The sequence below is a fragment of the Osmia lignaria genome, chromosome 14 (assembly GCF_051020975.1).
Source record: "Osmia lignaria lignaria isolate PbOS001 chromosome 14, iyOsmLign1, whole genome shotgun sequence".
Classification (NCBI taxonomy): Eukaryota; Metazoa; Arthropoda; class Insecta; order Hymenoptera; family Megachilidae; genus Osmia; species Osmia lignaria.
This window is the reverse complement of record NC_135045.1, coordinates 10,437,480-10,459,987: the sequence shown is the minus strand read 5'-3', so window position 1 is coordinate 10,459,987 and position 22,508 is coordinate 10,437,480. Positions and strand designations below refer to the sequence as shown.

Below are 22,508 nucleotides of genomic sequence, written 5' to 3'. Positions count from 1 at the left end.
GCTTGTGGAACCTAGCGCCATCTACGATAATAAGAAATCCTAACCTTAATAATTTAAATTATTTATTTGTTACGAGATATTTTGAAATGCGTTAACAACCGAAAAAAAGTTTTACTACTAAAAATATATTTATTTAGTTAAATGGATGGAGCATCCTTCAGTGCAAAGTAAATGATGTACTGTAGACTGCTTTACACGCATGATTTTTCCCGCCCTTTCTACCAGTAGACATTTTATTGGGGGGGTAAAAAGAAACGCTTCAAAACATAAAAGGTTGATGCTGATTGGCTTACTTTTTGCGGCTTATCTGAAATAAGCCAATAGTAATACAGATTTTCCCCATACACTTTCATATGCCGCACAAGTGGCGTGGGGTCGCGATATTCGAAGCTGAGAATCCTTTTAGCTGTAGAGGATCGTCCAGGTAAGAAAAATCCAAATATTTTTCTTTCCAAGCGTTGACAGATTTCAGCGACCAACAATTGATCACTAGGCTATTACTGCCATATGATACACGTAATACGAGCAATTATTTAGTGAAGTGCTACTGTGCTGCGTACTGTGCATATACCTTTTATTTCTACACAGCCGTCATAGCAAATGGCTGCCCAGAGATGTGTTTAGCAAGAAGGTTCTCGTGCACTTTGTTATCGTTATATGTTGATACGTGGAAAGATATCGCGTGACAGTTTTTATTGTCGTGAAAATATAGATATTCCAGATTCGTAATATAAAATGTCGGCGTGGCCTGTGTCACGAGTGTTTCGTCATAAATCAACCGTCAAGGCTATAACCCGCGTACGATCGGACTCTGTTTGGCTACTTGCGCCATGCATTGGCATATATGGGATCTTGTACTATAGTACTTATCGTAGTTTTATAGTGAATAATTTGTCGCTTAGCGCATAGGTTATAATGATGTGCATGGGGTATTTAGAAAATCTGTGAAAAATAAGTGGTACTTTTAGTCATCAGTTTGTTATTCATAACATATTTTATAATATATTACAAAGTTTTTAATTTCCCGCTCACATACAATTCTCTAGTCGTTGTTAGATGTACGTAATGGACAGTGACATATTTATGTTCTGAAATTAGCATTTTTTACAATAAATATAATATACCTAGTATCGTACACTTCGAGTTATTCGTAGTAATTGATTTGGTGATTGTTAAAAACAGGAGAAAAAAAAGGAGTGTCACGTACACAGTACGTTTATACATAAGCGTCTCTTAAGCGTCTGTTTTTACTGTATACGCCATATCGTCAACAGAACATACGTTCTATTCAAGGCGGCAAAATAACATTTTTTCCCTTCAATTTATACGCTGAATTGGTATAATAAAAATACAATATTTTTGTTAGTCTCTGAAGTTTGTCGACGTAATTTTCCTTTCATATATTTAATATTATAAATAAAAGGTGAATTCATTATAACACGAGAAGCTGATTATACATAAAATGGTGGGAATATAATCAATGTACGGAAGACATGTTTGCAATACGCACGTCACCGTACTTGTTGTGTGTGCGTAATATGATCTTACATGTATATATAGTCCGATAGAGATATATGTATATGTGATATTATTTGTCTCTTTTGCTTGTGTTCATAACACGTTATCGAAATCAATTTTTTTACTTTTTCTTTGAAGATATTCTTTTTGTTTATCGTATATAATATACTCAGATACTAAAATCGTTATTTATTAAAGTTAGCGTTTATGCGGTAAAAATATAATCAGTTATTCAATACTGCGTTTTACATATTTTATAGAAAATTATTGAAAAAAGAAATAACTCAAGTATCGGTAAAAATAATTTTTTAAATACTTATTTAATTAACCATATTTGCAAAGTCTACAGTTACTTTGTCAATATATAATCAGAAACACAATTTTTGTGTTTTATTTATATAAAAGTGATTAAATTTTTTTTTTATTGCATCGTAAATTCTATAGTATAGGTACCTAGTATTTTTCTTTATCAAACGTCTGATGTGAAATATGTCGATAGTTGTATCGGATAATATCTCAGTCATTCTCTTCATATTTCAAATGATGGATCAGAGATAAGATTCTTTTATTCATAAATTCTGATCGCACGGTAAATAACGTATATACATTCGACGTTTTTTGATAATAAATGATTTATTTTTCAACTTGAAAACATATACATATGTATACAGTAATATATATAAAATTAGATACATAGAAAACGAATGAACTTGCCGTGATTAGTTTAGATTTTATGTTTACACAATCTGTTGTATTTAATAAGATCTGAGATTTTTTATTCTTATTAACCAATCGTTTTGAATTGAGCGTGGGTAATTTAAAAACAAATTATCACAGTTATTTTGCAACGTTTCAGCCTTTTAGGTCCTTTAATGTAATGTAAAATTGTTTAAAAGTAATATTATAATAAACCCCGAAGAGGACCTACACAAAAAGTTGGATCTTTGTAAAATAAAGATTCTGGTACTTAATTTTTTTTTTTTTAAATTATACAAACTAAATTCGAAAAGATTGAATATTAAAAATAAAAAATTATAAGTCTTCTTAATTTATAGTAACAGTATAGTTTAAATGAATAATTAGATTAGTAGAAAACAATATATTGAACTTACAATTCACTTAACACATAATACGCAACATTATGAAATCAAGAGCAAAAACTGGTTTTTCAGTTTTGTATACGAGGATATAAAAAGTGTATTACCAATACGTTCAGATAAATTACAATTGTTTATAATGCGCGTGCATTTGTTATTGAGTTTATATTAATGAATACTAATGGATCCGAGTCGGGACAATGTAGAAATTAATTGTGAATAGATTACGCACATTGTGTTCTCGATTACTTGTTCATATCGAAGTAAAATATCGAACTTTGAGTTTTTTTTATTTTATACTTGATGATATAAAGTAAATAAATTAGATTGATAACAGATAGAAAGTGACATTTGATGAGAATGTAAACCTATCAATAATAATTTATTACAATTGAATTTCAAGTAAATTATTTTTTATTACAAATTAGATTGAAGGTAGCATATATGACAGAAATTTTTTTGCGAACTTAATATTCATACGCATATTTATTCTCTGAAGAATTCTATTTCACAGCAATGAAATAGGAAAAAATTAATGCATTATGTACATTGAGCATTCTATTGTTGCATAAATACTATTTTATTCTACTAATATATTTATACAACTTCAAGTATGATTTAAAACACTTTTAGATGCGATACGATATCTCTACGCGCATTAATAAATCGATTATTGAGTATTAACATTTAACTAATGTTTATATATAGTAAAATTTATGTGAAGATGGTATTAATATCTCACTTGCGCTGTTAAACTTACATATATACATTTTACGCAAAATCACTTTTTTTAATAAAACATTTAAGCTTTATTAGTATGTTCCTTAAAAAATATTAATAAACGTAGAAAAATTAATTCTTTTTAACAAAACAGATTTAGTATTATTAGAAGATTATTTAAGAATGTAATAATATTTATTTATTTAGTGATTTTTGGTACTTAATATTAATTTAATTTTTAATTAAGCATCTTCTGATTTGTATTTATATAATACTTATTTGTTTCGTCATTTTTACATAGTTTTGTTGTTATATCATGAAACGTATTGGCACAGCTTCATTATTTAATTCGGAAACACCCTATGTATAGAATACATATACGTTTATATAATTTCTTATTAATAATTAAATGATAATATGCTATAAAGTGTATGTATTTTAGTTAATCTGTTTTTCTTTGCACGATCAAAGTGCATTTATATTATCTGCGATTCTTTTAAAGTAATAAACAAATGAATGAACTGCATATAAAAATATTTAAAGGGTTAATATATAACTTTTAGGGAACATTATTTAAAAGATTCTAAAGGTATAAGAAAGTTTTATATTCCACGTGCATTCTTGTGACGGGAAGTAAATCTCTGCCTTGAAAAGGTTAATCCTTTCATTTGAATGCGGGCATCCCAGGTAAAGAGTAGTTGAACATTACCTTCAATTCCTTAACATAAGCTTCCAAGAAGCTTTTGAACTAAACATGTTACTTACAATACTTTCATTGTTCTTCCAATATATATTTCCAATGAATTTTGAGTACAAAATTATTAATTCACAAAAATTTTTATTACACTCAGTAGAAAGGACATTTTTGATTAAAATAAATAATAATTTTGTGTATTAACGTACGAGGTAGTATTATATACGTGTATATGAAATTTGTGGAATTTAAAAGAATTCGAAATTCTTAAACTCTCAATTAAAATATATTCTACAAATAAAATGAAATAATTTGAGGAATGAGTAATACAATAAAAATATCGAGTTATTATCAATTGTAGTAAATTGACTTATTCCTCGTCAATAAATTCTGTTCTTTCGAAACGTGTTTCTTTACCACATCGTAATTATTATACTGCTATAAGACATACTTTCATATTCCCGTGGACCATTGACCCACATAAAAGTTCCTGATACTTCCTAATTAATAGTGTACATCTGTTCCAAAATCATAATTTCAAAGAAACTTTATATTTTCATTGTTTCGAGATATTACTTTTCTCTGACGATCATTTACTTTTATTCAGTAAAAAAGAAATCAAAATTCAGTAGTAAAAGTTAAATTTTTGTAATAATTATGCAAATGGAAAACAGAGAAGAAATAATGTTAAATAATTGTTTTTTGATCAACAATCCATGATATTAGTATCTGTATTAAATAGAATTTTAGTAGATAAAGTTTTAATGAATAGATTACAAAGAAATATTATATTGTTCAGAGAAAGATTTGCAAACTTACCGTTACATATTTAGTCTCTCCTTAAAGTTTCTGGATCCGCCCTTTATAGGAATACTATGGGAACAAACGGCTATACATAGGGATTTAAGTAATTGTTTACAGTTTCTTTTGTACACCAGCTTTCATTTTTGTAGTTACCTGTTCGACCAGTTTTTATTTAGGCAATTCCAATGTATTATTCGAGTCAGGTATGTGGGTGAAGCTAGAAGAATGTTTACGGTAATTGCTAGAGTTAATCGAACCTATCTTTACGACGTCAAAACGGTCCCCTGCCGGCAAATATAACATCGAAATGAATTCGTCCGAATAATTATCCGTGCTGTAAAATCCGAAAGAAGTTGAAATAGCGGATTTTCAAGTGATCAACTTTACGGTTGTTTAGAATTCCAATTGCCCTGCGCCATTTGCAGACCAGTCGAATTTCAATAAAAAAACTTGACGACTTTGAAATTAAATCCTATTTTAATTTCTTAGTAATAATATTTTCAATATAAAAATCAAAGGAGTAGAAAGTATATTCTGTAAAGTAAACTATATTAGTTTTTATATTGCATTAATTAAACACCCAAGCGTTTGCTTAATATTATTTTATTTACAAAAATAAGCATGGTGTACATAGAAAAATTACTATATAATTAGGAAAAATATGATATGCAAACATAAATAAAAGATTCTATTTTGATTTACTCTGATAACTTCTCAGTGTTATCACAATAATTGTGCAGATAAAAATTACAGTAAATTGTCTTATCTATTGTATTCAACAAGTTTTATATACGCATACAATTATAAAAAACGTGATTTCTGGAGATTGGCATAATATTGCATAACGATCTGCGCAATACTGTCTTAATATTGTTTTTCTCTAAAAAAGAACAAAAATTTCATTTTGATTAAACGATACTTTTATGCTTAGAGAACATTTGATAAATATTTAAAAAACTATTTTGATAACAAATGACACTGGTATTCGCTACAAGTATTTTCATAGCATAAAAATATTTCCCTTGAATTATAATGGAACGCAAAAGCAATTTCAAATATAGGAATAATAAAATTGAAAGTGATCTTGCGTAACACTGACAGGCACGTTCAACGTTATACATGTATACATATATGTATGTTAGCTCGCAATTACCATTTATTCGATGTCAAGAAAAAAACGGGAGAACGTTACATATATACAATGAATTCGTGGTGATATATTTAATATATAAAGAAATAACATTTACGCGGAAAAGATATTAAATATTTCGCCTTGCTTCTTTATACAGGTGCATCAAATAAACGCAAATATAACGCTTATGTACATATAGCACGAAGTATGTATATGTATGTACACATTTGGCATTGGTCCATAGTAGATACACTCTCGCTCAAAAGTCATAGGACACTCCTAAAATCTCATAAATTCCTGAAAAAATTACTATCATTAGAACATTTAAAGAAAAGCAATTATTATTGAATAAATAAAATTGTCTCATTTTTAGAGCCCATTTAATTATAATTTTTTAATTGTTTATCAAATTCATTATCTTTATATTATGTAGTTTAAAAGTTTTTAAATATGCGATTAAATGTAAGAATATTATGGATGAAATGTAAACAATTTGATTATTAGCAGGCTTGACCAATATATTGTACAAACAGAATATTCTGATTTCCATGAAGCATTAAGTCAACTTGCCAAGTATTCAGATATAGACAATGGGAGGAGGCATTTATTTTCAACTCTTATCGGTCAATTAATTTTAATTTTGCATTTCATTGCTTTTATAAATTGAACATACTCGTACAGGCATTTTATTGAGTGCTATTTTATTTAGATATAAAAAGAACTAACGCATTATTTTTTATTTAAAGCTTCAAGTGAGATATCATGTTTTTGTAAATGATGAATTATTGAAAAATCAATAATGATAGTGTGAAAAATTTAATACACCCTTAAGATATGTGGAGTACCTTTATTATTTAGAATTTATTATTGCTTAGGAATTTTAAACATTGAAACATGTGAGTTATTGATCAAGTTTTTAATGAATTACATATTTTAATGTACATAAATTTTATAGTAAATGAGTTTACTACATAATTAATTTTAGTTAAAAAATCAACTTTTCATACTACCATTGACCGATATTATTTATCCGCTTATAACTATTTTACATACGTATTCAAAGTGAAATATTAATTGAAAGCTCAACAAACTGTATATGTTTATATGCATGAAACATGCACGCATTTGTTATCGTAATTTCCAGGCAATTATACTTTAAAAAGACATTTTCAACCAAATTACCATTTTGTAACAATGAAATCTATTATCAGCGGCATAGTTACAGCTTTATTTTTTATGTTTCTGTGTGTTTCTTATTTCTTACGCATCTTTGAAAAGTTATAAATTTTTTCAAAAATTTTGAGAAATTTTAGATTCATTAATAGTTGTGCAAGGAGGTTTATACCTTGATATAAATCATTATTACTTTCTAATTTTGACATTTTGTGATAGGAATCGCATGTTTTGAGGGAGATCGGTTGATTTCGTATAAAATCGGTTGGTTTCGTATAAAATCGGCTCGCTTCGCTCGAACGAGCATCGCGGTACCAACACGAGTCGAGAATTTGAAGCCAGCACTCTCGTTGCCTGCTGTGCCTTTTCTCTTTCGTCGTATGTTTCTTTTTCTTTCTCTCTTTCTCCTTCCTTTCGTCATCAGTACCTCTCTTTTTCTTGCTACTCCACCATTTCCCTTGTTCACCGTGCCCCTTCTTGCATTCGTTCGTTCGTTCGTTCGTTCGTTACGTTGCCTAGCCCTGGGAATGCGCGGTCGCTGTACCTCTCTCTCCCGCGCAGTTGCTCGCCTGCTTGCTCCCTCGGTTTCTCTCTCTATTTCCATCTCTGTTTCACTCGCTCACGCGTCTTATTGACCCGGACCCGGTTCTCTTCTCCTCTCTCTCTCACTCTCTCGATTTGCCGGGTTACCTCCAACTCACCCGCCTCTTGATTGGGGGTTGAGTGGAAAGAAAGGAAGTCTGACGTACAAATCCTATGATATACATTTTCATTTTGTCTTACCAATGTATGATTAAAAAAAAAAATATTAGAATTCTGAAAGGTTATTTCTTATGTTAGAAATTTCTTATGGAGCTCGCTTTGGCCGTTTAACATGGCAACGTACGCTGATCGTTCCCACGATATGTTTCCATATTAGTAGATAGAATCTTTCTTCTGATAATTAGAATTTTATATAGGGTATGCATTATAAATTGTATTTCATATTTAATACTCAAATTTCCTTGTAGGTTTATAAAAAATCATCATTCTCGAAATTATACTACGAAGTGAAAGGTTAATTTTATTCGTTATTGTAATAAAAAAACTAGTTATGTTTTTCGGGGAAATGACTCATTCTAATATTATCGTTCGTAGAATTTTTAAGAAGAAACTAATTTTTCTTGTATCGAACTTTATATTTACGTATGCTACCACAAGAGTAGCTCTAGTCAAGCCATGCGTCTATACAGACTGGAATTTGATGATTTCATTATATATAAATTGAACAAATTCAAAGATATGGTATATCTTTGAAAGAGAATAGATAAAATATACATAAATTAGATTATCGAATGGGGGTAGTTCAACGTTTGTATTTGTTAGGAGGTATGTGATTAGGGAAATTTAAGAACTAAAGGATAATTTGATACAATTGGAGGAAATTGAAAAGGGATTCCTTTACAATTTGCTTTTTTGTAAATTTTAAAGTTCTTCCATATCGACTGACAAGTGGCATGGAGTATAAGAGTTCTTCAGTCGGTAAAGCCGACTTGACACGTAGGAAAAAGGGTGCGCGAAAAGCAGGAAGTGCCAATGTGGAGCAAATTCCAGTGACCGTAGCAGTGTAACGAAACTAAGAAGGGTAAAAAAAGGCGCGAGAAGAAAGAGCGCACGGCGACAAGTCAGAGTTGGTGCGTCTTCCTCTCCCTTTCGCTCTCTTTCTCTGCCTAAAAGTTGACCTCGAGTTTCAAGGGTAGAGAAGGGTTTGCAGTCGTTTGCCCCTCTACCTTACCGGGGACTACGAGCCATGGCTCTCGAATTCTCTACGAACGGAAGAGAGAAAGCGACGTTGCCTTGATGCGAGTAGTGGTAGACTCCCGCCATCCCCACCATCGCTGAAATGTAGTTTGATTGGTCGGCGTACTCGGGTTTTCCTTTGTGAGCGGGCGGGTGAAAGCGTGGCTTGGCAACGCTGTACGAGTTCGCCGGCGTCCGCTGGAAGGAAGGCTAAGCTCGTGCGAGTAGAAAAAAGACAGAGAAACGCAGAGAAAGAGACACAACGAGAAGTAGCGAGTGAGACTTCGGGTCGAAGTGGAAGGGGATCGGATTGGAGAAAGAGAAAGAGAGAATATACAAGCGTCCAGCCAGCCCGTCCTCGCCAGGTTCGCCCTCTGTGTGTGCGGCATCGCGTGTAGAGTCGGTGGCGAGAGAAGCAATCCGCGCGTAAGCTTCTCCATGTGAAAAAGCTGTTACGCGTCCCACTACCACTGTGAAACAGTCGAACGTCGGTGTGCATATACATGTAAAAGAAGCATTGCGTCTCTACGCGAGCGTGGTGTCGCATAGAGTGCGTAATTAGCACTGTGTGTACCAGCAAGTAGAAGAAACGTCACGTTTCCCAACGAAGAAAAAGGCGATATTATATACGTATACTTTAACGTAAGGGAAGCTACGTGAACGCATAAATGAATGAAGTTACATATTTATGTCTAATATTTTTATTGGTGCGGCCGAGAAGAAACGTTGTGTCTCTCGAATGAAAGGCTCCATGGGTAGTTAGGGGAGGGAAGAAAAGGGAGAGAGAGAGAGATAGAGAGAAAAAGAGAACGGAGAGAGAGAGAGAGAGCGAAGAGACGGCAAAAGAAAAAGAGAGACGGAGAGACGCACTGTATCTGTCGATGGTGGGGAGACAGAGGGAAAAAGAAAGAGCTAGAAGGGGAGAGAGAGCGCCCTCCCCTACCCACCCGCCCGCCCTCCTCCTTTACCCGCCATACCTACTCACGAAGCTAACGAACGGTTGAACGTAGCGTCGAGTAGACCGCATCCCAAGTATAACGTACGTATTCACGAGGACCTCCTCTATACATTGTGGAAAAAACGTGTATGAAGTCGCTTGTGCTACCAGGAGTACCTAGTAGTGATATCGTGTAGTGTGCCGGCTGGACAACAGAAACGTGGTGTGACAGTGAGAGGCACAGTAGCGCGTGCAGTGCGTGTCGCGCGATATACGACGGCCACGAACAGGACCCGTATGAATGTGTGAGGGTACGTGTACCGTACGTGTGTGTGTATGTGCGTGGATCACCTTTACGTGAGAGCGAGCGAGCGAGTGCGTTCGCGCGCGCGCAGCGTTCGCGTGCGTGAGTGTGCATGTCCTGCTGTATGAGGGAGACAGAGGAGCGTATGTGTGGTGCATGAGTGCGTGTCGTGTAATTTTTTCGTGCATCCTTCTCTTTTCCTTGTTGGCGGCACCGTTCGGTAAACGAGGCCGAAGTGACAGACAGACCGTCCGCGTGTACGATATGTCGGAACACCACCGCGTAGCCGGTGGCTGGGGCACAGCGAGCCCAGGAAGCCGCGAAGATGCCTCCGGTGGTACCGCCTGGTGGCCTTCGGGTTTAAACACCGTTTCGGCTGAACAGCAACAGCAGCAGCAACAACAGCAGCAGCAGCAACAACAACAAAATCTACATCAACACCTGATGAATCAACAACAACAGCTATCGCAACAACAGCAAGCACAGCAACAGCATCATCAGGATATTGTTAGGAGTACCGCTGCCGCTACCCAGCAGCTTTTCTCCTACAAGATGGCCTCCAGCTTTCAGAACCCAGCCACCACGGGCACGCAGTCGAATCCAGTCTCGACGTCTACGCCAGTTGGCTCTTGCATGAGGGGAGGCTATGATTATAGATTAGGAACGGGGCCCGGAACAGGCGGAGGTGTACCTGGTACACCTTCCGCACCACCGCCTGGCGTACAGTGGTGGTACCCAGGTGGAGTTATGGACGCCGGACAGAACAACCTGCATCAGCAATTGCAGGGCCAACAGCAGCAGCACCTCTCGCCCATTACCACACAAACGTCCACGCCCCCCGTTATGTCCCCGGTATGTTGCGACCACGATCGACCCCCTTTATGCTTCCTCTTTTTTCTCATCATTGCCTGCTTCTCAATTTTTATTCTTAATTTTATTTTTCTTTCGTCCACCCTATATTTTCGCTTACTTCTATTTACGCGGGATTCTTTTCTGCACACAACAGATCAATTCGCTCCGGTCTTTATTGTTTCCTATCAATCGATTTTGCATTGCTTCATAACCGATAGATTTTATTAGTCTAATATGAAATATGCTGCGTTTTCTTTTAAAGGTTGCAGCTTTGTCGCATTTCGTACTTTAATTCAAGTTTTTTTTCGTAGATGCGGTCTGAAAGCAATTTATTGGTGGTCTTATTAGTAATTATCCAAAACACAAGTACACGTTTTTCTAGCGTTTTATTTCTTCAATATGCGCTTAATTACATACGTAGATTGATAATCATAGTAAATATCCGGGTTTCAAGGTTTTTCACTTTTTTTTTCCTTCATAAAACACTGACTAATCAGTTTAGACTAGTTGAACAAGTATCAGTATTTCATTGTTTGAAATAAAAAGAAAGAGAAGAAATGTATGACCATAATTACAGTAATTACGATAACATGCCATGGGTGGTCAATTTCTTAGGTGTAGGAAGCGTCCACATAAAAGACACGCTTAGTACTCGAAGGTAACTCATGATTTAGTCTGTTTCAGTTGTAAAAGTTTAAACGATCATCAACACTAGGTAGATGTTTTGAATCATTGTATTCTTGCCTGTGTCGTTACACTATTCAACGTGACCTTATGCAAGGAAAGAATTCGTTTCAAAGAGAACCAGTATATTTGTATTCAATTTGAAATTACAAGGTATCTAACGCGAGAAAGCGATGCGCATAATGATCCACCTTTTATTATCATGAATTTCTATTTTTCTTTGTTAACTTTTTTCTTCTAATTTATTAGGATGACTTATGGTTTTTTTTAACAGGATTTTTTTTTTATTATCCTCTGTTTAATGCATAATATGTTTTGGGTTAATTGTACTGAATAGATATTAATCAGTTAGCGTTCAGAAAATCTTAACCGATTTTATCGTGTTCGCTTTCGACCTACCGTCTGCGTTTCATCCTGACTCGCGTCTCTTGCCCCACCGACCGTTGTCCGCTATTGATTCCGGGTTTCGTGCGGCCTTCTTCGTACGTACGTTCGTACAGCGACTCTTGCCGCGCCGGTTCCCTTCTTTTTTTTCTCGATTACCCTGATCAGCGTGTATTTGCTCGTTCGTAATTAGAAATGGAAATTTCAATAGATAGTCATTTTGATTTTTAGCCTCAGACGATATTAATTTCCAAATATTTGAAAACTTCTGGAAATTCCTAGATTCATTAATATTGGTCTACATATAGGGTTTATTATTTACTTTTTAAACCGTATTTTGTTTTTTCTTCTTTATTAAAAAATTCATTTGTTAATTAATTGGAAACAAAAATTCAATTTTAAATATTTTCATATCCAAAAATGGAAATTTTTCATTTTGAATATTTAAATGTTTCGAACCTAAAATTCATTTATCAGTTTGTCGGAGTATTTCTGTGCTAAGTCGTTCAGCAGCTGAAATTGACGCATTTTTCTTTTCCGTAAAAAGAATCGAATTTCCAAACTTTTCCCATATTCAGATGGTAAAAGAAGAAATCGTATTTTTCAGAAATCGCGAAGAACTGAAAACTCGTTTCACTGTGTTCTTTTATTACACTTTTGTCCGAGGCATCTCATCCTTACGATTGTGCAAAGTTTCGGTATACTTATTTACACACGAATTACGTCCAAACTCATAAGAAAAATTAAAAAAATAAAATAAAATAGAATTTCTAATTTTCTCACAATTCCTCTTGTATTGGTAATTTAAAGTTTGAATTAAACTTGGAGAGTTTGGTAGCAAATCTTGTGATTAAATTCGCAAGTTTTGAACAAGTTTTTAATACTTCTCGTTTTATAAAATCTTATGCGAAAACTAATTTAATAATATATTATTCGATGAACGTTATTATATTGTACAAGAGATACATCGAAGCTTGCGCATTTTGAGATTGAAGAAAAACTACTTTTCTTTTTCTTCGCATTGAATACCAGTTTGATAATTATCTCGCGTTCCGTCTTATTTTAAACGGTTTTCATTTCTTCTTCGTTTATACTCCGCCTTAATTAGCGGGGAACCATGCGTGTTTAACGATACGATTTAACGTTATGTATCTTTTATACCGTATCTTTTAACGGCAAGATTAATTGTCAGTTTATGAATTATTTAAGTGGCGACCATAGAAAATATGCTAACCCCTGGGTATACAGTTTCTTTTAATTACTCTTTGCTTCAGATCGTAACACTTTTTTTTACTTATACGGGAAATAGAGTATTGATTTTGTAGAAAAGATTCCTATATTGTAATACGGTTCAATACATTGAACATATAAGTTTTGAACGATTCAAAATTACTGCCTTTTTTTAATGGCAGCAAAAAAGCACCATTTGAACTGACAGTATATTTGAAAATTGTTGTTTCAGTGGGAATTATTACCTGAGAATTGTAATACATAGAATGTCGGTTGAGAAGGTATTTCTTCGAAATTCCATGTTCTTCGATATTCCAATAAAGAGCATTCAATATCGCGAAGCATCGAAAGCGTATTTGGAGCAATATTAAAAGCGGATCCTGAATGAAAGTTAAGATTAAAGTCCGTATCTATCAGATAGAGAGAAAGTCAGAAAGTAGTCCAAAAATTTCAGATTACAGTGATAGAGATAAATGAGAGTTCTTTTTTCACTTGTACGTAGGTAATATTTTTTTATCGTTTTCTGTTTGCTAAGTAAAATTACAATACTTAATATATTTCAAAGTTATTATTTTTTATTGAATATTACATTTTGCATTTGGTGTGTTAAAATAAATTTTTGAATCATTTTTGTAATATTAATTTTACTTATTACGATCATAAGAGTGAAAATATCGGTTCGTTATAATACAATAAAAAATGACTGTTGTTAATGCATTCCATTATCGGGAAACAAGAGTTCGTACATCGATTTAATTAATAAAATAGTTTGGGCTAAAGGATTCTCGATATGGCAATTATTTATACGATAATATGCTCCAACGTGAATTTAATGCGGTAATAAATTTTGCCTCGAACTTTCCGAACTATCATGAAATGATTTATAAAATCATTACGTAACGTGTATTTATTGTGAAATGAAATCTCACCATTCAACCAACTCACGGAAGTTCCATAAATATATAACTATTGCGTTCACCATAAAATATTAAATGTTGTCACGTTTGTTCTGTAAGTGCCGTAGAGTATTCAAATCAAGTAGTTCATATTTAAATTGATAAACAATCATACTATCAATTTTTAATATTCTCAATTTTTTAACACATTTATTCTAAACTCACCAATTATTGATCACATGGAAAGTAAAAATAGAAAATTGGTAGAAGGAAATTTAATAATGTACTATATTTAATTATTCTTAAATTTTTAATATTTCATTATCTTCAGTGGAATGGGACATAGAACATAAATTAAAATAAATTAAATTCCGGGAAATTGGAATTGACGTATAATTGAATTCTGTGATATTGGAATTTCTTTTTAAAGTTAAAAAAAGTATTCTATATTTATTAAACAAAAATTTACATATTTTAATGAAAGGTAATTGGACTACTGATTAATGAATTTTATTCATGTATTAAATGAATGTTTTCAACTTATGGAACGCAGTGATTTTAGAGTGTAATCTCGAATTAATTTGCAAAAGATTATAGACGATTAAATTCTACAATTGTGAGTAGATTTATTATCGCTACGCAACTGCTCTGTCGTATAAATATTTAAACAGAATATTTTTGTTCTTGTGATCTTGCTCTTGTGTTTGTTCTTTCTACATACTTACCAAGAGATAACAGGCAATCAGTTCGTACTTTTTATTGTTTAGTTTTCTTATTAATACCTGATTACATAGAGCGTTCTAAAAAAGGTCGAATAACTCAAGATCTATCAATTCTTCATAACATAATACATCCATTTCCATTTTGGGATACAAGGGATTGAAAATTGATTATTTGCTAATAGACAATACAAACAGGTGAATTCCTTGATCCATTACTTATTCTAACAAAAAACCAGGCATTTTGTATTGAAAAATGTATATAACCATTTGTAGTAAACTTTAAACTTCAAATTAATGAGCCATAAATGGTATTTAGGGATACCTTTATGTCATCAAATTGTGCCATACTTTATACATTTCAATATCAGTCATTGTTTATTATAATTGATACTCAGCCATTTTGTATTAAGAGAACTAGTGAACCGCGTATGTAGTCATTTTCTTCAGACTTTAAGCTTTAAATTGATATATCCCAAGTTCTTTTTTGTGGTACTTTTCTGTCATCAAATTATCTCAGAGTTGCTATGTTTCGAAATCGGATATTTGATACGCAACCTAACACACCTGGGATCGTTCACCTAATCTCTGTATTGAACAGACAGGCTGCTAATTTATATTTGATCATACAATCCAAAAAATAATTTTAATTGATGCTGAAGATATGATCTTGTTTTACAAATTTTGTGTATAATAATGAAAACAAAAAATTGATTTTCTCACCATCTTTGTTTTAAGATGTATAGAGGAAATAATTTTACAAAATGTAAATTTTTATTCTTCATTTTATTTACATGTCGACTTTTGATCATTGCAGGAAGGAAATTAATGTTTCAATTGAACGAAATTGTAATTGTGAAATTCTCACATTATACAATACATATGATCTTTCATTATAAAGATCTAGTATGCTTGTTAATTTATAAGTACTATATGATAACTATTTATGTCTTAATTAGGGGGATTAATAATGTTGCGTCAATAATCTGCGATTACATCATTTTTCTTTTTATACAAAGGACCAACTCATTAAACAATTTTTGGAATTTATGCTACATGGGTCATTAGAGGCAGCTAATATTTAACCCTTGAATAATGGAGCTTGGGTCAATCGTGACCCAAACTTCAAAAATATCTACAAGGGTATTAATATGAAGTTAAATATATAATTTTTTAAAGGAACAGTGCAAAATTTAGAAAATGGAAATAACATATAAAGACAAAATTGAATTAAAATTATGACTCTCTTCCCTGGTCCGCCATTTGAGAGTTAATAGAAAACTTTAATTAATCGAGGAAATATACTTTTTTATTTATAAATTCAGTCTTTTGACCCTTTGTTGCATGGTTTTTTTCAATTTTGGAATAAAAAGTAAAAGATACATTTTTGATCTCTCACAAGTGATAATAAAAAACTGATCTATTTCAATAATAGTTCAAATTGGCAGAATTATAGAAACGTGTAGTTGTCATTAATGATGGCTTTTCATCTATAATTAATGTAAAAGTATTACAACGTTTTAATTTTCTTAAATGCATAGAATTATGAACACTTATTATAAGTAGAATCATAACATACGTAATTGCACGCAATACCTATGCGCCTAGCATTATCTTAGTCTACGGAGCAACGCTTTGCACGTATAAAGGAAAATTAATTAGAAAATAGAGAACTTTATAGTTTTAAGAGATTTTACTTAGAATCTTCATTAGAAATAGAATAAATCATTACCAATATATTGCACGTTATATTAGTAATGAATTAAACTAACATAATACATTCCTTACGTGATTAATTGTTTTTAGATAAATGCATTTGTGAAAGATCATTTGTTTATGCAAAAATATTTTAAATGATAATTAAAATAGTGAAGTTCGAAGAACACGCTGTTTACGTGTCCAGAATTTTATCAGTACAAGGTACATTATCTTAAGTAGAACCGGTTAAAATGTGGAACACAAGAAAACTTACAGAATATAAGAATTTGAACTTAAATTTAATTTTCTCAAGATTAATGCGAAACAAGAAAAACTTAAAAGAATTTCAGTTTTTATCAAATATAATCAGAGCACATCTCTACTATTGTTCAAATTGCAAATCAATAAATATAAGGTGGCCTTCATCAAAATAAGAAATAAAATAAAATGATATGTGTTGTTTCAAATATTTATTCGATAGAGAGCAATAAAATGATACTGATTTAATTGTAACACCGTTTAATAACCATTGTATTTGTTTCTTCAATTACAGCACCAGATACAACAATTGTCGCAACAGAATAATCTTCAGCAAAATAACGCTCAGAGCTTACAACAGCGAGACAATATGCCGAGAGGAAAAGATTCAAAGCCGAGAGGACGGATGACCGCATACGCGTTCTTCGTGCAAACCTGTCGCCAGGAGCACAAAAAGAAACACCCTGAGGAGAAGATCGTTTTCCGGGAGTTTTCTAAAAAATGTGCAATGAGGTGGAAGGTGAGAAATTTTCATTGAATTTTGTTCGTTAATCCTTAGAGGGATATTACTCCAAAGTGCTTAGGTTCATGATCATGCAAGGTACAAAATGACTTCATTCTTTTTCTAGGTGTATTTCTGGGCTAGAGATTAGGTATTTTAATTTAATTAAAAAGATAGACACATTACAGCAATGGATAGTAAAGTTCATTTTACAATTATGAAAATTCATAATTAATTTTACTTAAATAAAGAAAATTGTTCCTATTTTATAAAGGAACGAAGCAGATTCGTTCGTTTTCTGTATAATACATAAGAAATGTGTCAATTATAATTAGAAGAAAGGAAGTGAAGATGAACAAATATTTGATGGAGTATACTTGTACCTTGCAAGGTCCTATGAGGGTCCAATAGATCATTTACAATATAAAGTTTGCATGATTTAAGTTGAAATAGTAATCTTCTGAAGATTCAAGGACAAGATCATCAGTTTTACGACGTGTAATTATATATTGTTTCCAATTAGAACTAATTTTTATTTTAACGGGCTTAAATTCAATCTACTTTAAGAACAAGTTAAGTATAGCTTAGATTCTTGAAGTTAAAACTATTAGAAACCCCGTAAGTGCGAACCATAGTCCCTTTAGGAAAATAATTCCGACATTTCATCAGCACTACAACTAGTTTGATTAGAGATTAAAAAATGTAACAATTAGTATTTATAATTACTTAATTTCTATTTTTCTTATTTTTCAGAAGGTCCGCACCTTTGTAAGTAGCACTAGAACAATTGATGTTGAATAATACCTATCTTTAAATTGAAAACGAATTGGTCAAATAAAGAATGAAAAATAAATTAATAATTTATACATTCCAATAATATCTTAATTGTTCTAGTGCTAATACTATAATATTATAATAAAGTCGGATAAAAGAAAAATCGAAGAAACTAATTTATAAATTATATCTAAAGTGTTATATTGTGAATTATTTGATGGACAAAGAAATTCATGTATATTTTTCAGTGAAAGAACTTGGAAATATGAAACAACGTCATTTTGAACAGGTGCTACATCAACATCTGGTGGTCATCCTACCCCTCTAAAAGAGACACTTTCTGCACTTTCCTCTTTTAGACTTCAGACCAGGTGGTCTTTACAAGGATTAAAGACATTGACCTCGCGTTGTATTGCCAAAATGTTGATTTCAGCAGCTGCAAAATTTTAATGCTTTCTTTCACAAGTTCGATACAAACGTTTTTTGTATCTTTTATTCTTTTACAGATTTCTACATACTTTTTCTTAGTATACACTAGATTAAAAAGAGAAATTCTTTTTAAAAATGGGTACAGTAATTTTTGTATGGTCTGTACATTTCGATTCTGTTTTTATCGATCGATTCATCCAAACCCGAGTCTCACCCTCTATCCGCCATAACTTACCGTTTATGGAAACCACACTTCTTGTCATCCTGTTTAATATAAATGTACTACCATCACCATATTCCCTTATTTGACAATAATTAATTCCATAAGCAGCCATGGCTCTACAAAGATGGTAAAAATATATTTGGATGTCACCAGTATTCACAGTTTAATTTGACTGTTGCGCAGTATTAGTGTAAATGTTCCTTTTCTGTTAAATATTGAATGCAAATTTTTATATTAAATTTTCTACAGTATTTAAACTAAATTCATTTTTAATTTTGTTGAATATAATATTTAGTAAGTTGCTGCATTTTCCTACGAAAAAAGAAATGTGTTTTGAATTTAACAGATGCTCATTTTGTAATTTTAATATTATCTACTCTGTGATTATAGACTATGTCAGACAAAGAGAAAAAACGTTTTCATGAAATGGCAGAGAAAGATAAAAAGAGATATGATACGGAAATGCAAAACTATACACCACCGAAAGGCGAAACCAAAGGTAGAGGCAAGAAACGTAAACACATTAAAGATCACAATGCTCCCAAAAGATCGCTGTAAGTAAACCTAACGTGTATGTAAACTTAAATTTCTTGGAAATGTACTGTTCTTGAAAATGTCGTTTCATTGTTCTGTAGATCTGCCTTCTTCTGGTTTTGCAATGACGAGCGTGGAAAGGTGAAGTCGCTAAATCCTGAATTTGGTGTTGGCGATATCGCTAAGGAACTTGGTAAAAAATGGTCAGATGCAGATCCTGAAACCAAATCGAAATATGAGGCTATGGCAGAAAAGGACAAAGCTCGATATGAAAGAGTATGTTATATTCGATTTTATTGTCTTAAATGACATATTGTGAGAATTTTGAAACCAAGAATATTGTAATTCATATAAATTGTACATGTTAATTATTTGATGTGTTATATTGTAGGAAATGACTGCGTACAAAAAGAAAATGAAAGACGGTGCACCTGTAGTAGGAGTTCAACCGATTCCTGTAAAAAGTGACAGCGAAGAAGAGTATAAAGATGATGATGAATAGCGGATACACGACAAAATTTCATCTATCACCCCGTGTCCTTGATCCTGAAAGCATACCTCACCTACTGTACGTACCATTGATCTTAGCGTGAGCGTACTTACACTACTAGGAAAACAAATAACTAATCACCAGTCCCCGATTATTTACAATAATAATTAAATACCCGCGATTATAATAATTATTTTAAAATTGTATGTATGGAAAGGTGCGAGAGAAAATTGTATGAGTGACATTTGTATTTTAACATATTGATAGTAACATGTAAAATGGCGTAGGATAGCAGAATATAAAAAAAAAGATATGGTGCCCACTTTCTATCAGGTGGAAGGCGCAGGGGCTCAATCATTGTTGACATTGTCTCCAGACTATGTTACAAGCTAACGTAATTATCGTAAAGAAAATCAGGATACGGCGGCTCCATAGTTGGGCGGTATCATTCAAAAAATAGTTTGATATTTATCAGTTCAGTTCATTCGCTGCCAGTGTAAGAAGACTTATTGTATATCCTTGTACAGAATATTTCTTTAAATCAAATCTGTCGCAGGTGGGGGCAAGGGGCTGCTTTGTATGAGTGTAATTGATTTAAGTATGTGTCGTATAGTTGTAAGTATTAGGATAAGTATATACTTTAATGCAACTTCGATTCTACATCTGCGCCAACATGTGATAGTTTCCACTAACAATGTATTCTAAACCATGAGATTGAGCCTTATAGCTTATAAGTGATTGAAATCGAAATGAGTATCTAATTCACATTTTTCCTAAATCAAAATTGGGATGACAAACCCAGCCGTGGAGCAGTGGTATTATGAGAAGTACTATGACATGGAAAAACAAATGACTTTAATTCATAGATACATGAATCATTAAAACCAATTTGGTTTATTTTATAAAACTGATACTGAAATTTCAATTTTATTTTATCTTTATAATTATAATCTCAATTTTTCTTTCTATCTCTTTTTATAATCATGTAAAATAATGAATTAATTTTTGTTCTTATCGAAATCAATGACAGTCGTTAAAGACAAATTAAAAATGTAATTGTAATTTTGAGTTTTAGCTGATTGAAGTGGTCCCTGCCCTTACCATCGTCACCCTCCCTCTCATATTCATTTTATCCAAATAATGGAATACGTTAAATCCTTTCAGAATCATGTGATTCCATTCATTGTTTACAAAAGTAAGATAGGGCGTCTCTTGTACTGCCTCGAGTCATCTGGTGTACAGCAGGCTGTATTATAATAAATTATTGTGGTTTCTTGTAATATTAACATTCCTAGATTCTAGTATGTACAGATCTTAAGGATTGAGATTAGAGCCAACTGTGTATGATGCATACCAAACAAACAAATAAAAAGGAAAATCAGGCTAAGTAATACAAAGATTTAAGTTTCGTGGCCAAGATTGGTATGCAAAACGAATATACAAGAGGCTTCGTTATAGTCAGACTGACTTGCACCTTGATTTGGCTCAGCAGGTAACCACTACTTTTTGACATAAAAAAGCTTTTCATCTCCCCTGCACATTGTCATGTAACAGATAATTGTACGATTATATAAGCAAAAAACCTGTTCTAGAGGGAGCTAGAAGACGAATACTGTAAAATATGAAATTGTAATATTTTAATACTGATTTGCAGATGTGCATAATTTTAACATAGCTGGTTAAAATGAATTGTACTGATACAAAGGTATCCATTCGATGGAAATAATTAATAAAAACAGATATTGAAAATTATGACAGAATTTTCTGTGTTATTATAGGGGATATAACAGTTATAAAAGAAATGTTTGTTTTGTATATCTCTTAGGATAAATAAACTTTTCAAAAAATATATATGAATATGTTTCTGGTACTGCTCCGAACCTACTTTTAAATATGTATATGTCCAACATATTTGATTCTCCAAGCAGTACTAGATTTAGAGTACTAACATTTACGAATATTTATATGAAAGTAAGTATATACGATGTCCATTTGTTTATGACGAATGTATCATTTTTCACGCCGCTTTCTTATAAAGGTGAAACATAACTTCTGCAATTTAAACATTTATGCTGGTGCTAATTACATAGAAATTAGCAAGTGATATGTTAACTTATTTCATGTTATACATATTACGATGTTTCAGCGCAAAACGGATGTATTGTACTTTTTTATATAATAAGTTCTCAATTAATTTTCTATTATTTTATAAGTATCATTGTAGTTTGTAAATGTATCATTGACATAGTATTTCTAATGATAGATCGATATTGTTATTCTTAATATAAATTTTTTTATTTGTATATCTGCTAGAACAATCTACATATTATTTTATACCTACATCTTATGATTTAATGTGCATAATACATCCATAAATGTAACGAATAATTCATTTATTTTATAATTATATTGTAATAAACCAGCGATCAAAATATAAAAAGGACTTAACGTTTCATTTAATTATAATGGAACAACATTATCAGAATATTATACCTATATAAATTAAATTTTTTTATTATAATATATTGAGTTTAAAATCGATGATTTATTATCGTTACAATATATTAATTGTTATTATTTGACAAATGTTTTAAGCTTATGCAATTCTTAAAATCGTAATTAGACTTGCTTTCATCATAACTACATAATATGAGAAACAAATTTAAATATATGTACT

At 32.0% G+C, this 22,508-nt stretch overlaps 1 protein-coding gene across 1 annotated transcript; it reads left to right on the top strand.

Moving 5' to 3' along the window:
• Positions 1-9,299: 9,299 nt before the first annotated feature.
• On the top strand, positions 9,300-22,134 carry LOC117605529 (high mobility group protein DSP1). Its single transcript, XM_034326951.2, has 5 exons — positions 9,300-11,010; positions 17,175-17,399; positions 19,198-19,361; positions 19,443-19,617; positions 19,733-22,134. Exons 1-5 carry the CDS (start codon positions 10,315-10,317, stop codon positions 19,841-19,843), a joined length of 1,371 nt encoding a protein of 456 aa, XP_034182842.2. The 5' UTR covers positions 9,300-10,314; the 3' UTR covers positions 19,844-22,134.
• The last annotated feature ends 374 nt before the right edge of the window (positions 22,135-22,508 follow it).

Bases quoted from the DNA above. Each gene is read 5' to 3' on its own strand.
- LOC117605529 (XM_034326951.2), top strand. From the start codon at position 10,315: ATGAGTGCGTGTCGTGTAATTTTTTCGTGCATCCTTCTCTTTTCCTTG. The intron at 17,400-19,197 runs GTGAGAAATTTT...CTGTGATTATAG, and splicing joins AATGTGCAATGAGGTGGAAG to ACTATGTCAGACAAAGAGAA. The intron at 19,618-19,732 runs GTATGTTATATT...GTTATATTGTAG, and splicing joins ACAAAGCTCGATATGAAAGA to GAAATGACTGCGTACAAAAA.